We start from the raw sequence: 18,344 nt of genomic DNA, 5'->3' as shown, positions 1-18,344 counted from the left end.
AAGAGTTGATTTTGCTTTTAGTAAACATTGTCTTGTTGTGTGACATGAGTTAGCTTTTCATTGATGATCTTTCTTATCCAGATCCCCACCAGCCAAGAATGGGGCATATTAATTTTGTCATATGAACATTGATTTTAAGCTGTTGCTGGAGTGAAGAAAGGACTTGTTTTAAAAAAAAAAAATCACCAGACACTTGGCTGGAAAAACATTTACATACTAACAGACTGTGCTTGGAAAGACAAAGGACTATTCCCCAGTCCACTTAACCCAAAATGGGCTGTGACCGCCAAGCATTGAAGGTGAGGACGCTCACATTCCAGGATGACTGCTAAGATGGCAGAATCCACAAGCAGAAGTGGTCAAACCAGCTAGTCACATGAGTAACCTGCTGGGCAACCTGGGGTTTTTGAATTGTATCGCAGAGAAAGGCAGCGGCAGTGTTTGAAACTGAAGCTGAAACAAGCAAGTCTCTCGCCGGCTCGCTCGCTCTCTCTCTCTCAAGCCACCAGACCCACGGATGACACGTAAACCTTGGGAGAAATGACTCCGACCTTGAAACAAATTGAAGCGTGCACTGGGCCCCAAAATATTGCAAGTCTGACAGTAAAATAGAAACCCATCTATTGCCTCAAATGTTCCCCCTTTATTCTTTTCCATTTTTCTGTCTCTATCTGCGTGTGTGTTTATCGCGTGTGCATGCTCGCATGGTTGGGCGCATATTTGTAGTCGTTAACCGGATTAGAGTTCAAGATTAATAAACTTCTACCTTTTTTGTTTAAATTTAAGGAAACCTGTTTGAATTCTTTGCCTTACAATTGGAGCAGTGAACAAGGATTCACTAAGCGGGAGCTAAAAACAGTGTTTTAAAAATTAAACCCTGTTGCGGTTAAACCCGGCAAAGGCTGAGAGGGAACCCCTAGACCCCCTTGCCTGGTCGTAACACCTTAGTGTTCAAGGGACTTACAGTGGTAACTGCACTAATCAATACCTAATTAAGAGTGAAAAACTGACTGTTATTGCAGTACTGTTTTAAAAAGAAAAATCCAAATTTCTCAATCTTTATTTTCCTGCAGAAAGTCAGGTCCAGCCTGTGTACGATTGCATCTATGACATCACCATGCAGCGTGCATGCTGACATCACAGATGCAGTGTCCATTGATGTCCAGAGCTGATTTTTGGAAAGAAAACAATGAAAAAATGTTTGTTTGTGAGAACATTGATTTTGTTACTGATCACCAGCCAAATAAAATTTGGGAATTTCTATTGATGGTGCCTATGTTTAGTAATTCTAAAATATTTTGAATTAACTGTTTTAGTAAAATCAAATTATTTTTAGCAGTTGCTATAAAAGCTATTTTGCTGCACTAATTTTTTAAGTTTTTGTTCAGTTTGGAGAGTAGAGCATGAAAAGTGATGCACTATTCTGTTTTACGAGTCAAATTAACTTTGTTCCTGAAGAACGACAACAATATGCATTTATGCAGTGTCTTTAATGTAGTGGACCATCCTAAGACGCTTCACAGGAGCGTTAATAATAAAAAAAAATACCGAACCAAGTAAGGTGATATTGGGACAGATGACCAAAAGTTTGGCCAAAGATGTTGGTTTTAAGGAACTTCTTCAAAGGTAGAGGGTCAGGGATATTTAGGGAGGGAATTCCAGAGCTTGGCGCTGAGATAGCTGAATGCATGGCTCCCGATGGTGGACCAATTAAAATTGGGATGCGTTGGAGGCCAGGATTGGAGGAGCATAGAGATCTTGCAGGATTGTAGGGCTGGAGGAGATTACAGGGATGGGGATGGCGAGGTCCTAGAGGAATTTGAAATCAAGGATGAGAATTTTAAAATCGGGGCATTGCTCAACGGGGAACCAATGTAGGTCAATGAGAACGGCATGTTGGGTGAACAGGACTTGCTGCGAGATAGAATATGGCCAGCAGGGTTTTGGCTGAACTCCAGTTTATGCAGGGTGGACAATGGGAGACCAGCATTGGAATAGTCAAGCCTAGAGCTAACAAAGGTTTCAGAAGCAGAAAAGCTGAGGCAGTGGCAGAGTCAGGTGATACTGAGATGTAAGTAGACAGTCTTGGTGATGGAGTGAATGTGTGGTTGGAAGTTTATTTTGGGTTCCAATATGACACCAAGATTGTGAGCTATCTAGTTCAGCCTCTGACAGTTGCCAGCTAGAGGGATGGAGTCAGTGGCTAGGAGCAGAGCTTAGGGCACAAGCCAAAGACAATGGCTTAGGTAATCCTAATATTTAATTGGAGGAAATTACTGCTTATCCAGTACTGGATGTCGGACAAGCAATCTGATGAATTAGAGAAGTGCAGTAAACCAGAGGGGTGGTAGTGAAATAGAGCTGGGTGTCGTCAGCATCCTTGCGAAACCTGACGTCGTGATTTCGGATGATATCACTGAGGAGCAGCATGTAGATGAGAAATTGGAGGGGCCCAAGGACAGATCCTTGGGGAACTTCAGCGGTAATGGAAAGAGAAGCCACTGCAGGTGATACTGTGGCTAAGAATGGATCGATAAGAATGAATATAATTTAAGAAATAGGAGCAGGAATAGACCATATGGCCCGAACCCTGCTCCACCATTCAATATAATCATGGCTGATCCTTGGCCTCAACTCCACTTTCCTGCCTGCTTCCCATATCCCTTGATTTCCTGAGAGACCAAAAATCTATCCATCTCAGCCTTAAATATGTTCAACGTTCGCAACCCTCTGCGGTAGAGAATTTCAAAGATTCACAACCATTTGAGTGAAGAAATTTCTCCTCATCTCAGTCCTAAATAATTGTCCCCATATTCTGAGACTGTGCCCTGTATTCTAGCTTCGCCAGCCAGGGGAAACAACCTCTCCATGTCTATCCTGTCAAACCCCTCAGAATTTTGATTGTTTCAATGAGATCACCTCTCATTCTTCTAAACTCCAGAGCGTATAGACCTAATTTACTCAGCCTCTCATCATAGGACAACCTTCTCATAACAGGAACTAATCTTTGCTGTACCACCTCCAATGCAAGTATATCCTTTCTTAAATATGGAGAACAAAACTGCACATAATACTCCAGGTGTTGTTTCAGCAAAGCCCTGTGCAATTGTAGCAAGACTTCCTTATTCTTGTACTTCAATCCCCTTGCAATAAAGGCCAACATGCCATTTGCCTTCCTAATTGCTTGTTGTACCTGCATGCTAACTTTCTGTGTTCTTTGTACAAGTATACCCAAGTCCCTCTGAACATCCAACATTTACAAGTTTCATGCCTTTTAAAAACTGTTTTGCTTTTCTGTTCTTGAAACCAAAGTGAATAACCTCACACCTCCCCACTCGTTTAGCCTATCTGTATCTCTTTGCAGCCTCTTTGTGTCCTTCTCACAGCTTACATTCCCACCCAGCTTTTTATCGTAGGCGAACTTAAAAACATTACTCTTCCTTTGAGTCATTAACGTAGATTATAAATAACTGAGGCCCCAGCACTGATTCTTGCGGCATTCCACTAGTCACAGCCTGCCAACTTGAAAATGCCCCATTTATCCCTACTCTCTGCTTTCTGTCCATTAACCAATCCTCTATCCATGCTAATATATTCCCCCCCCCCACCCCCCCGGCAACTCCATGAGTCCTTATCTTGCATATTAACCTTTGTGTGGCACCTTATTGAATGCCTTTTGGAAATCCAGCCATACTACATCTACTGGTTTCCCATTATCTACCCTACTAGTTACATCCTCAAAAAATTGTAATAAATTTGTCAAACACGGTTTCCCTTTCTTAAAACCATGTTGACTTTGTCTGATCATATTATGATTTTCAAAGTATATTGTTAAGACTTCCTTAATAATGAAACCAGGTGAACCACCCATCTGGGCGATGGAGGGGAATGGTGTGATCACCTGTGTCAAAGACTGCAGGGTCGAGAAGGACAAAGAAGAGTAGTTTACGATGGTTGCCATTACATTGGATGCCAGTTGCGACTTTCAGTACTGTGGAAACCTGAATGAAAGAATTTAAACATGGAGAATAATGTCCTCATTGGATTTAGGCCAATATGTGCATAGGCTTAACAGCCTTTTTGTAAACATTTGGTCTGTTTTGCCTACTCTCTTCCTCACCTCTCAACCCTTATTTGTGAGGGTGCAATGTTCGAGGCTGTGAACATCTTTGCAGATGTTTATCCCAATCCTGTGCCAGTTTCCTGCCACAATACTTGAAAAAGCAGCTTTCTAGTTTTAGCTACCAGGGCTATATGTACTTCACTGGAACCTATCTAGTACATAGTAACTCCACAGATGCTTCTATTTACCGAATTTGCTGGAGCATGACATCTTGCAGGGTGCCGGTAGTTAGACTTTCTCCTGCATCCTTCTGTTTACATTTGTTTTTTTGGCCCTGTAAGTTGTGGGAAGTGCAAACTGATAACTACATGGTGAAGGCAACAGGGCATCTGGGATCTTGATGAACAGTGGGACTGACATTAGAAATTCCTTATCTAGTTGACAATTCCTTAAGAATTAAGGAATGAGAAATAAACAGTGGAAGGGCTGTGAAAGAGGATGAATTAGAGTCAAATCCAGTACAGAAAGGGAATTAAGGAAAAGGAAAGGGAAATTAAGAGAGAGAATAAGAGACAGAAAAGTAAGGACAAATAAATATAAAATTTTAAATTTCATATTTTGAAAACAACATTTTACTATCTGAAGAAATGAGATTCCATACTTTTAATTGTTCACTTCCTGGATTGAGAGGCTGATTGGAAGTCATCAATAATTACTATGTAGTTATAAGGGTAGTTGCGCTATTAATAACAATACTTAACTCTGGAAAATTCATTTGCAAATGTAGCAACCTCATGAAACTTAAAGGGAGGTTAAAGTGAGATGCTGTTTTCATGAAGCTGTCGTCCAGAAACTTGTGGTAATTCACAAATCTTGAGGTATCTCTTGCATGCCGCGAGTGACTGGCTGATTTGCATGTTAAAAACAGTGTGCTTCGTTTAGTAAATTGTGGCCCAATGTCACTGTGGAGCTGTTTTCCACCCCCCCCCCAGCCACCCCACCATCATTTGGCATAATGAATACCTTCTCAAGTATGTTGTCATATTAATTTAAACTTAATCTGAATCTTACTGATACGCATGCATTGGTTTGCTTTTTTCGTTGACGCTTTAAACTTGCCTGATTGATTGATTATATGAAAAGGGAAAAAGGGATGCTAGTTCAGACCTAAATTTAACCAGGTTCTCTCAGGTCTGTTACGATGCTCAATATATTGACTGTTCAGATACCTATCAAATCTTTGCAGGGTGAGGACTGTTTAGACATTTTGTGGCTGGACAGAAGTCTATCCTGAACCCCCATAATTTGTAAAAAGGTATGGATTTAGTTATAGTCACTGCTCCAGAAACAAACCATTGGAAGAATTCCCAATAATTGAGCTGCAGATTGTCTGCCACTCTCACCATTCTGGATAAAGTTTATTCCAGATAACAAACTGATTACACCTAATGCTGGTGCTTTACAGTGTTAGCAACACACAACATAGGAATATTTTCAGACACTTAACTTGAGTGGGAACATTCACATCAAAATATCACTGATTACAGTAAGGGCAGCACAGTTGCATTGTCACTATACTAACCTTGTAAAGGGACCTAGCTGTTTGTGAGGGTGAACTCCAATCCTGTTTGTTTCAGTGGAATGGAATATCTCTTCAAGAAGAGTTAACATTATTTCTACTAAAGTCAATATTTTTCTATGATTGCATTTTTTCTCTGCATTGTTGCTTCTTGTATCACACCCTAGATTGCCACTGGGAGGATGGGTGGGACATTGAAAATGCTTGTGCCATTCTGTGACTATCCAAATATTATAGAGAGCCTGCTAATTTTGTACCTTCCCATCAACTTGTCTGCTATTTTATATGCCTAATAACTGCTTGAATCAGCAACTTGCTGCCTGCAGGATGCCAATGTTCATTTCTATAAACTTATTGTCATTACTCTTTTGCCATTTTCTTTCAATTCAGATGGTGGAAAACCAGTTTATTCTCTCTTTCATGCATCGCTTTCTCGAATATCGTGGAGCAACAACCTACTTTGCATTTTGCTTTCCATTCACATACTCTGAATGTCAAGAGATGTTGATGCAACTGGATGAAAAGTTTGAATATTGTAAACACTTGACTGTAAGGAGGTAAGGTGCAATCTCAGAGCTTTAACTGAGTACCTTGTGTAATTAGTTTTCCAAATGATTTCCAGGAAGATATAATTGCCCTTTGGGTAGCAACTTGTATATTAGGTTTTGTATACACTATTGATGTACAAATTTAATAGCTGGAAATGCACTTCTGTTCACTTCAGTGAACTTGCATCCTATTAGCTCATGTTCAGGAAGGCCATGTGAAAACCGTGTGCATATCTGGTAACTGAAGAAGATTTTACAAATACAGATAAATGAGAAGTTAAACTTGATTGTATTTTTAAAATAACTGCCAATAAATTCTAAAAACATAATGCGGCTTATTTACCTAACCCTCTGCCTAGTATTTGCCAATTTCTGAGCATTACGGACTAGGACGAGTGGCAGAGACTAATTACAAAAATTGTATTGCTAGGCTGCACCTTGTTATTTGAAGATCTTGTCAGGCAAATATGTAACGCTGAATGAGGATTTTTAATTTATCAGTTGTAACCTGCGTTAAACTTTTGGAAAGGAAAGCTGGAATTCTACCTGACAGCTAAGATGGCCACCACAATTTGCATTGAAATGCCTCACATTCCAAGACATCAAAGTGGAGATGCATGTTTAAAAAGCTACCCTCCAGGACAATGGCTTGAATAGTTGAGTGAATTATCTAGTATCACCCTAGTCAGCAAGGCATTCAAAGCCATTTTGGAGCATTCACTAGTGGCGACGTACCTCCAGGCAGTAAACATTGAAACTGTACGACCTGAGAAAGATTTGGGATTCTTGAACTTTGGACCTCATTAAAGTTTAAAAAAAAATACTGAGACAACCATGTGATCATCTGTCCATCTCTTTGAAAACTTGGAGTTTCTTTTATACACGGACAAGCTTTGAGAGCTAACCATTGCAGGACCTGGGGTGGGGGCGGGGTGGGGGGGGGTTTGCTATGTCTGTCTGTCTCTCTCCAGGTAACATTGCAAGTTTTTAAACCTGCCTGCAATTGCGGAACATCCAAGTCTATCATCGCTACAGACAGAGACCCTAGAGAGAAAGTCACTGACATCACTGTGTCCAAGAAAACCCTGAACCAGGTGGACCAGCTGCAAGTGCACTTCTACCAGCCAGAGACTTCAGAACTACAAATTCAGCTGGAAGACATCTGAATTACCAGACCTCATGGACTGTATATTATTTTTATTTGTTCTAGACTCTTAATTCACCCGAACTATTCTTTCTTCACTCTAACCCATTTGTGTGTGTGTGAAAGTTGAAGCGTAGTTTATTATTTTCACTTGAATCGGGTTTTGATTTTAAGCATAATAAACTTATCTGTTGTTTAAACTCAAGAAAACCTGTCCGATTGGTTCTTTTATGATCATAGCACACAAGGGGTTAGATGCTCACTGAATTGGTAAGCACATCCACTGTTTAAAAAGGAATAAAACCTGTTGTGGTCAAAAAAGAAGAGGGAGAAGAGGAGAGCCTTTCGACCCCTCCTCACCTGAACCTAACTATCTTCAAAGAAGTAGCCAGCAACTTTATTTTAGCCAGTTGTTTCTTACCTCACTTTATTAAATTAAAACCAGTTTATTCGGCATTATAAAGATGCACGGTCAAAAGAGGGCCAATCTTCTTTCCCTTCTGCAGGTTCTAAGTTTTGTTTTCTTTTTACTGCGCCTAGCCATAAATAGATCCTTACTCTCCAATGATAATCATGGCTCAGTGGTAGCATTCCCACCTTTTGAGTCAGAAGGTTGTGGGTTCAAGTCCCAATCCAGAGAGTTGAGCACATAATCCAGGCTAATAATCAGTGCAGTACTGTGGGATTAGTGCACCATCTGAGGTGTCGCCTTTTGGATGGGAAGATAAATACAGGCTCTGGCCCCTAAGTTGGACATAAAGGATTTCGGCATTATTTTGAAGAGAAGGGGAGTTATCCCTGATGTCCTGGCAAATATTCATCCCTCAACAAACACACAAGGATTAGCTGATCATTATCTCACTGCTGTTTGTGGGACTTGCTGTGTGCAAATTGGCTGCAGCATTTCCTACATTACAAGTAACTTCATGTCAAAAATACAGATTGGCTTTAAAGTGCTTTAGGATGTCTTGAAGTTGTGAAAGTTGCAATATAAATGCAAGTCTTTCTTTAATGCAGCATGACTACTCTGAGTGAGTAAAGGCTATTTTCCTGCTAACAGGACTAGCCAGCAGGGCAAAATTCTGATGAAATATTATGGTGCTGCAGTCCTTTACATGCTGCACCCTATTTTGAGTGAATGTCAAATTTGAGGTGTTGTTCCCATCTGGCGCTTGCACACAAAATCTAAATTAGCTGAAATTAGCCATGTTCAGCAGAGGTCAAGGCTGGCGAATGTGAAACACGCACTGCCTGATGTACACTGGGGTAATGAGGTTGGAGGGAAGAAAACTTTTTTAAGGTCAGTACTAGAAGGAATTGATATACTGTATTGTCCATGTCTTAACAAAATCTATGCTACAAAACCCAAAATAGAGCCCCCCCCCCCCCACCCCAAGTTATGTTAGTCACCAGATCTGTGGATTTCTCTTTGGCCTCCTTATCTCGAGAGACAATGGGTAAGCGCCTGGAGGTGGTCAGTGATGTGTGGAGCAGCGCCTGGAGTGGCTATAAAGGCCAATTCTAGAGTGACAGGCTCTTCCACAGGTGCTGCAGAAAAATTTGTTTGTCGGGGCTGTTACACAGTTGGCTCTCCCCTTGCGCCTCTCTTTTTTCCTGCCAACTACTAAGTCTCTTCGACTCGCCACACTTTAGCCTCGCCTTTATGGCTGCCCGCCAGTTCTGGCGAACACTGGCAACTGACTCCCACGACTTGTGATCAATGTCACAGGACTTCATGTCGCGTTTGCAGACGTCTTTAAAGCGGAGACATGGATGGCTGGTGAGCCTGATACCAGTGGCGAGCTCGCTGTACAATGTGTCTTTGGGGATCCTGCCATCTTCCATGCGGCTCACATGGCCAAGCCATCTCAAGTGCCGCTGACTCAGTAGTGTGTATAAGCTGGGGATGTTGGCCGCCTCGAGGACTTCTGTGTTGGAGATACGGTCCTGCCATCTGATGCCAAGGATTCTCCGGAGGCAGCGAAGATGGAATGAATTGAGACGTCGCTCTTGGCTGACATACGTTGTCCAGGCCTTGCTGCCGTAGAGCAAGGTACTGAGGACACAGGCTTGATACACTCTGACTTGTCAGTGTGCCATTTTCCCACACTCTTGGCCAGTCTGGACATAGCAGTGGAAGCCTTACCCATGCGCTTGTTGATTTCTGCATCTAGAGACAGGTTACTGGTGATAGTTGAGCCTAGGTAGGTGAACTCTTGAACCACTTCCAGAGCGTGGTCGCCAATATTGATGGATGGAGCATTTCTGACGTCCTGCCCCATGTATGTACCAGCAAGATTAAGCTTTTTGAATTTGTGCAAGACATCTGCTTGTTTATGAAATCACAGTACAATTTTTTTGCATATAAAATAATTTCTAAAGTGATCCTTGTTTGGTTTTAGATGAAAAGAATATGATTTATGACAAATTGAGTCTATAGTATTTATACCTCATGCAGCAATCAGATTATGGATTGTCCAGTTATTGCCATGTTAAATGGCAGTATTTATAGTTATATTATAGGCCAATTGGTGTATATCAGTTGAGTGCTGGGAGTGTGGAATGAATAAGTTGTGGGTGTTCTAGATAAGATTTTGAGATTAGGGATTTGATGATAAAAGCATTTAGCACTAGTTAGAGGATTGATGTAACGTTGAGAAGATGAATTGAGTGGAATGCCACAGGGTTTGATGTTGGGATTTTCACTGATAATGACTTGAATTCAGCAATGCAGCATACACTGGTCAAATTTGCAGATGGTAAACTAGTGGGGTACTCTAAACTGTTGAAGAGACCAAAGAATTGCACAAGGTGCTGGAGGAAAATTTCAGTGGGCAGAACTATGGCAAATGAAATCCAAGATAGATAGTCTTGAGTGGTGTTGAACTAGTTAAGGAGATGGTGAAAGGAATTTGGGAATAATGATGGATTCAACACTTAGCATGCTGAGTCATTGAAGAACAGGAATCAGTAAATCAAACAGAATGCTAAACTCCTAACTGATAATGGTGATACTGTAAATGAAATAAGGAAATGGCAGACCTGCTGAATAATTACTTTGTGCCAGTATTTACTTAGAGGAAGAGGTCAGCATGCCAGACATCCCAAGGACATCCCAAGGGCGGCGCAGTGGTTAGCACCGCAGCCTCACAGCTCCAGGGACCCGGGTTCGATTCCGGGTACTGCCTGTGTGGAGTTTGCAAGTTCTCCCTGTGTCTGCGTGGGTTTTCTCCGGGTGCTCCGGTTTCCTCCCACAAGCCAAAAGACTTGCAGGTTGATAGGTAAATTGGCCATTATAAATTGTCACTAGTATAGGTAGGTGGTAGGGAAATATAGGGACGGTGGGGATGTTTGGTCGGAATATGGGATTAGTGTAGGATTAGTATAAATGGGTGGTTGATGTTCGGCACAGACTCGGTGGGCCGAAGGGCCTGTTTCAGTGCTGTATCTCTAATCTAATCATAATCTAATATAGACTTCGGGTCAGAGACTCACCAAAGTTAGCATAAGCAAAGTAACAGTTTTAAAGAAAATAATGGCACTAAAAAGTGACAAATAACCAGGACCAGGAATTTAAAGGAAGTAGCTGAGAATATTGGAAATGCCCTAACTATAATCTTCTAAAGTTGTCTTGATTCAGGAAATGTTATCTTAGATTGGAAAATTGCATGTCAATCTGCTATTTAAGAAAGGTGAGAGGCGGAAACCAAGGAATTATAGACTAGTTCGCCAAACATCTATTTTCAGGAAATTAATAGTGTCTAGAATTAAAGATAGGGTGACAGAACACCTTGAAAATTTTCAGCAGGTCAGAGAACCAGCATGGATTTGTAAAGATAGGTCATGGCTAATCTGATTGAATCTTTTGAAGAGGTGATTAAAATAGTGGACAGGAGAATATCTATAGGTGTTATTTATTGGACTTCCAGATGGCATTTGATAAAGTCCATCATAAAAGGCTGCTAGCTAACCTTGAAGCTCATGGAATTGAAGGCAAATTATTGACCTGGTTAGGAAATGAGCTGAGCGACAGGAGACCGAGTAGGGATAATGAGAAGGTATTCGAATTGTTAGGATGCGACGACTGGTGTCCCGCAAAGATATGTGTTGGGGCCTCAAGTGTTCACTGTATTTATTAACGACTTAGATAATAGGATAGAAAGCCAAATATCCAAATTTGCCAATGACAAAAAGATTGGTGGCGTTGCAAGCAGTGTAAATGGAAGCATAACATTGCAAAGAGATACTGATTGGTTAAGTGGGCAAAGCTGTGGGAAAAGAATTTCAATGTAGGCAAATGTGAGGTCATCCATTTTACACCTAAAAAGGACAGAACAGGATACTTTCTAAGTGATAAGCTCGAAGCAGTGGAGGCCCAAAGAGACTTTGGGGTCCAGGTACATAGATAATTAAATTGTCATGAACAGGTACAGAAAATAATCAAAAAGGCTAATGGAATGTTGGCCTTTGTATCTAAAAGACTAGAATACAGTGGGATAGAATTCATGCTTCAACTATACAAAGTGCTGGTTAGACCACACCTTGGAGTACTATGAGCAGTTCTCAGCATCACACCTTAGAACCTTAGAAAAGATATATTAGCCTTAGAGGGAGTGTAGCGTAGATAAAATGATACCTGGACTCCAAAGGTTAAATTATGAGAAGAAATTACACAAACTAGGGTTATATTCCCTGGAATTCAGAAGGGGTGATTTGTTCAAAGTTTTCAATATGTCTAGGGGAACAGATAGGGTAGAAAGAGAGAAACTATTTCTGTTGATTGGGGAGTCCAGGGCCTGGGGGCGTCGTCTAAAAATTAGAGCTAGGGCTTTCAGGAATGAAATTCGGAAATGCTTCAATACACAAAGTGTGATGGAATTTTGGAACACCTTTCCACAAATGGTAATTGATGTGAGATGAATTGTTGATTTTAAAACTGAGATTGATTTTTTATTAACCAAAGGTATTGAAGGCGGCGCAGTGGTTAGCACCGCAGTCTCACAGCTCCAGCAACCCGGGTTCAATTCTGGGTACTGCCTGTGTGGAGTTTGCAAGTTCTCCCTCTGTCTGCGTGGGTTTTCGCCGGGTACTCCGGTTTCCTCCCACCACCAAAAGACTTGCAGGTTGATAGGTAAATTGGCCATTATAAATTGCCCCTAGTATAGGTAGGTGGTAGGGGAATATAGGGACAGGTGGGGATGTGGTAGGAATATGGGATTAGTGTAGGATTAGTATAAATGGGAGGTTGATGGTCGGCACAGACTCGGTGGGCCGAAGGGCCTGTTTCAGTGCTGTATCTCTAAATAAAAAATGTATGGCAATGATGGATATATGGAATTAGGTCACAGATCAACCACAATCTCGTTGAATGGCGGAACAGGCCCGAGGAACTAAATGGCCTACTCCTGTTCCTGTTTTCCTATGTTCCTAAACTGCACTGCCAAACCAGTTGAGGACAGCATTCATTTGAGGTCACCAAAGTTTAGGATGTGATCTTTCTGAATCCTTTCGTCTGTTTTTTCCCTAAACTACAAGTTATAGGTTGTGGGCAAAGAGTTGTATGCTATATATAGTGGTTCACCCTGTAGTCCAGAGGAAGGAGGAACCAGTAGATGCCCTGAACAAAAGAGGCCAACAACTTCTCTGGCCATCTGATTGTCCAGTTCATCAATTTTGGTAGTTCTTTATCAGTTCCTCTGTGGTAGATGGGTTATTTGGTCTTATTTTCCGATGCAGCTCCCCAGTGCACTTAAATGCAGTATAAATACCATTCCAATGTGATCAGGATCGCTTGGATATTCTGAACAACAAAAGGAAAATTTCATCTGGCTTTTAGATATGTGCCTGGAATTCAAGGTTGTCGACAGTGGTCCATCTCTACTGAGGGTCTGAGTCTATTTCCAATGCTTCATCTAACCTTGTGTGAAATGTGTTTCGATGCCTGGGGTGTTGACGCAGGAATTTCTGATAGGGTGTGGGGTTTTCTTTTGGGTTCTGGTGAAGGGGGACCTTCAATAGGCTTGGTATTTCCCTCTTAGTTGCCATGGTGATCTGGAGATGTTTTTATGCTTTGATAGTTGGGGCCACTGGTGTAATCCATGGTTTCAAATTTGTCAACTTGGTAGATCATGAATTCTATCTTGCAATGGTTTTGGGGGAGATCACTGCCTTAGCTACAGCAGGTTTACTTGTACTCTGTTGTCTGATCTTTGGAGAGGGGTATTGTGTTTCTGTCTTGTCATTTTGGATTGGGTAAGTGTAGATACGAGCACCCAGAGTGCTTTTGAGCTTTGCTTGGATAGACTGGTACTGGGGTTCCTTTTGATTTGTAGGAGGCAGAAGTTTGAGCTCCTTGCTCTCTGGATATAGGATGGACACGAAAGTTGCTCGATATATTTTTCTCAATCTTTGATCAATCTCTCTGACCAATCTTTCTCAATACTGCATATAGTTGTCAACCAGCTGGACAGTGGGGGCTCCTTTAATTAAGTATACTATGAATTAATTTAAAAGATAAGCAGTTCTGGTGAAGATTGCAGAAGCTGTTCATGGGATCAAAGGCAGTGAGCGCACACTGTATTCATTGCTCAGCTCTATAGCTGAGGAGGTTATGATTGATCCTAGATTAGCATTCTTCGTCAATTTAATGACATCTGAAGGGTTCAGTGGCTGGAGATTGCAGGTAAGTGCATTGGGAAGATATGAGATGATTTTGATGTTTAGGGGAATTAGATTGATTATTAAAGAGAATTAATTTTTCTAGCTCCTTTTCCTTTTCATTGCACTGGTTTCTTGGAGGCGTTTTTGTCTATGTCGCTGGTCTCCTCATTGTGATGGATGACTCTAAACCTAATGATTCTCATGGATATAGATCAGAGGGATGAGGCACTATTCTTTTTGGGCTTCAGATTTTGTTTTATTCGGGATTTTTTTGGCAGCATCTTCTGAGCAGCATTTTCATTTGAAGCGGAGGCTTGCCTCTTTTAAGAAAAAAACATTTTTTTTACTGTGAGGGATGTTAATGGTAACATCGAGTATCTGCATCAGGCACTTCCAGGTCAGGTATTAAAATGCAGAGTAAAATTTCCATCACCCTACCCCAACAACGCGCCTCAACCCTAACTTCTGAGCATCCCTACTGCACCAGTGTATGCGCTTTTTTCCCCCTTTCATTTCCCATGCCAGCTATCCTGTGGCCTCGAGCAAGATTGCCACTTGGTGCTGAATTGCAGATGGTTTTGTGCTACAGGCCCATGCTGACTAAGAACTGAATTGAGACTGCTCAAACCCATTTTGCATAGGATCCTTGCAGCAAGTAGAGAAGTGAAATTTCCATCCCCCCAGTCTGGGCTTAATTTAAACTCTGATCACAGATAAAAGGCCAGTTTGTAACCCACTGTGCCACCTGGGTCGTCTTTGTTTTTATTTGTTTGTGCTCTTAAATGTGCCGAAGTCTGTGCTGGGGTTTGGTGATCCCACAAGCTGCTGGCCAGGCCATGAAGTTGAAGTTCCCCTTAAATTATTTGTGACAAAGTGTCTCTTGTCCCCCTGCGACCGCCCCCCCCGCCCCTTTCTTGGTACATAGGCAAGTACTTTTGTGTTGAACATATACAAACACACCTGCTGCCTTCTTAGAGTGCTCTTAATACCTTTTATTAACATGGATTATTAGTTTAATTTTGTGAGAAGTCTAACTTGTAACTAGAGAAAATCTTGTTTCAGTCCTCCAGATACTATTTACTATCGCCGTGAGCCTCTGTGCTATTCCTTGGACAAACTACGTGTTGACCTTATCACCATTACTTCATGTCATGGAATGATGGTAGAATGTGAACCACGACTAGAAAAGCTTTTTCCAGATTATTCCATTCCTCGTCCAAAGCAGTTCTCTGGAAAACAAGTAAGAAAATCCAAAGCTGTCAATTGTATGTAAGAAGGCTTTGCTAACACTCCACCATTTCCATATAAAAAGCTATAGTAATTTCATGAAGTATAACAATCTGTGCTGATGGACAAAAGCAGTTTATGGTGAAATTCTGCTTTTGATTTATTATTGTGGATAGTTTTATAAAGAGAAATATTAGCTCATCTGGAGACAATTTTGAATATGGATATATGACTTGCTCGATGTTATAGTCATTGTTGATCTTTTTTTTAATTCACCCAGGTTCAACCAAGTGATAACTGTCCAGTAATGAACATATAATCATTATTTGAAAAGTATTCCTGTTTCCAGTTTAGCAAGCTGTGTAAAGCTGCTGTGCAACATAGATCATCATTTTAGTAATCTGTGGGAAGACCATCCTTAAATTTTCTGCTGTGTAGTAAAGGCCTGCTCAAGTCACAAAAAAATAACCGACCCGAACCTGACGGAACCACATCGGACCCGAGCCCGACCCGGCCCGAGTCCCTCCATTCCCCCCCCGAGCCTGACCCAACCACCGCAATGTTCCCTTCACTTACCTGCCGACTCCCAATCTTCAGGAAGCTGCAGCATGAGCGTGATGACGTCATAGAGACGCTCATTGCGCAGACTCAGTTTCTTTGCTTGACGTCCCGGACTCGCAGCTCAGGTAAGTTTTTAACTTTTAACGCTTACCTTGCTGTGTGTCCGGCCCAACCCGAATCCGACACAAGTCGTTGGGTCCCGTCCCTTCGGGTTGGGTAGCATGCCTTTACTGTGTAGTAGGTCCAACTTTTAGTTAAGTCTTACCAGTCCTTTTAAAGAACTGAGAAACGTTAGTATCGTTGGTAGTTTAAATTGTTTTATTCCCCTAGTTTTCTGCCCTTCTTTCCTGATGGCACTGACTTGCACTCGAGTAAGGAATTGCACAGAAATTACAACAGGCTGTCAGGCAAACCAGTCAGTGTGTTGGCGTTTTTTCCTCAATGCGAGCAGTTGCCCTAATCTCGTTTACCACTATGTCCCCATGACCCTTTATTCCCCTGTCCTTCAATCGCTTTCCTTAAATGTTAACTGGTCTCTGCTTTCATCACTATACTTGTAGTACATTGCGCAGTCTCTTACCCTTCTATTGAAAACAAGTTTCTCCTACTCTCTGTCCTAAATTTATTACATTTAATATTGAATTTATATTTATTCTAGGTTCCTCAATCACTGGAATAAATCTGTTTCTATGTATGGTTCCATTGCTTTTTAATTTTAAACATCTCTATCAAATCACCCCTTAATTGCCTAGAAATTTTTTTTTGAGTCTTTTCTCATTTATATTTCTTCTCACCAGGCAGCATCCTTATGAATCTGTGCTGTACCCTGACTATTGTCTCAAAGTTATTGCTATTGCATGGAGGCCAAAACTGCAGACACGACTCTGGCTGTGGTTATCACAACAGGAGTAGATCATTCTATCCCTTATTCCAATCACTTAAATCATGGTTGATTTGTACCTCAACCCCATTTACCCATATTTGCATATCCCTTGATGCCCTGAACTAAAAATAAACTATTTACCTCAGTCTTGAAAAGTTTCAATTTAACTAACATTCACAGCTTTTTGACAGACAGAGTTCCAGATTTCGGCTATCCTTTGTGGAAAGAAGTGCTTCCTTATTTCACTCTTGAATGTCTGTCTTTAGTTTTAAGATTATGCCCTCTTGTTCTGGATTCCTCTGCCCCCCACCCACTAGAGAAATTAGTTTCTTTTTCTCTACCCTATCAACTCCTTTTATCATTTTAAACACCTTGATTAGATCACCCCTCAATTTTCTGTACAAACCAATTTGCATCTCAACTTTTCTGCTCTATGCACCTTGCCATGAAACCCAACAGTGTGATTTTCTGTAATCACATCTGTTTAAGATGCTACCATAATCTTCTTCCGCATCACCCAGTTTTCCCCCATTCTAAGTTTCGTTTGTTTTACTAAAATGCACACCTCACATTCACTGAGATTGAATTCCACCTGCCACGTTTTTGCCTTTTCCACCTTCTAATCAGCATTCCCTTGTGGCTTCCTTTGGTCCTCCAACTTATTTACTACATCTCCTATTTCAGTATTGTCTGCAAATCTGGCCAATACTCCCTCTAGTCCTACAGCCAAATCATTTGGTGTACACTGTGAACAAAGGCAGCTCCAAACACTACTACTCATTTCCAACCATTCTGAGAAACTGCCTTTAACTTGTCAGAACTGACAAAGGGCTTTATCTTTCCTTACTTTGCAGATGCTGCTTAGCTTGATGAGTATTTCCAGAATTTTCTGTTTTTGATTCAGATATCCAGTATTTATTGTAATTTTTATTTGTTTGTTTCCTCCCTACTAACCAGTTTTAATCCAATTTACTGTCCTTCCCCTCTTACCCCAATTCCTTAGTTTTCTTAATTACTGTCAAATGCTGCCTGAAAGTCCACATATGCTATATCCACAGCATTTCTCCCTTCTACCATATCTGTCACTTCCTCAAAGAATTCTATCAGATTTGTCAGGCATGATGTTCCTTTCTGAAATTCGTGATACGTTAGTTATTTTCTCCTCTAAATAATGTAGTAATTCCGTCTTTAATTAAACATTCCAAAATTTCCCTACCACAAATGTTAAACTAACAGGAGCGTATTTACTCAGTTAGCTTGATCTCATTTTTTGCTGCTCCCCAGTATACATTCATGTCAACAGAAGGCTCAAGTATAATTTCTAGAACCTCTATTATTTGTTGCCCTATTTTCCTCAGGATCCTTGAATGTATTCCAGAAAGCCCTGTCACTTTATCCTGCTTTAGCTTAATTGACCTGTCCAACATTTGTTTTTTCTTTAATCATGTACCTCTCATCATCTCAACCAATGCAGGATTTAGTTCCTCAACAATATTATCCTCTTTCGTAAAATATTTGTAAAGTATTTGTTAAGTTGATTTTATTGAAATGACATACAGGAGTGTGAGTACACTTATGTTCAAAGACCATCATTTTTCTTTAATTCTTCCCATATAACAATAAATTATGATATTCAGATCGAAATTAAATGTTGCTCATGTTCTATGGGCCTACAACTG

The 18,344-nt window shown here is 41.0% G+C and overlaps 1 protein-coding gene across 4 annotated transcripts in view; it reads left to right on the top strand.

The window, feature by feature from the left end:
* The window catches only part of agbl5 (AGBL carboxypeptidase 5), a 165,749-nt gene that overhangs the window by 36,466 nt on the left and 110,939 nt on the right, over positions 1–18,344 (top strand). For all 4 annotated transcript variants that reach the window (XM_068023763.1, XM_068023757.1, XM_068023751.1 and 1 more), the window contains 2 exons: positions 6,033–6,199; positions 15,057–15,234. In XM_068023763.1, the coding sequence (XP_067879864.1) occupies positions 6,033–6,199; positions 15,057–15,234 (345 nt within the window). The remainder of the gene's footprint in view (positions 1–6,032; positions 6,200–15,056; positions 15,235–18,344) is intronic.

Source organism: Heterodontus francisci, chromosome 3, assembly GCF_036365525.1.
Source record: "Heterodontus francisci isolate sHetFra1 chromosome 3, sHetFra1.hap1, whole genome shotgun sequence".
NCBI classification, from domain to species: Eukaryota; Metazoa; Chordata; class Chondrichthyes; order Heterodontiformes; family Heterodontidae; genus Heterodontus; species Heterodontus francisci.
The sequence above is the reverse complement of the archived record's forward strand: the minus strand, read 5'-3'. Positions and strand labels throughout refer to the sequence as shown.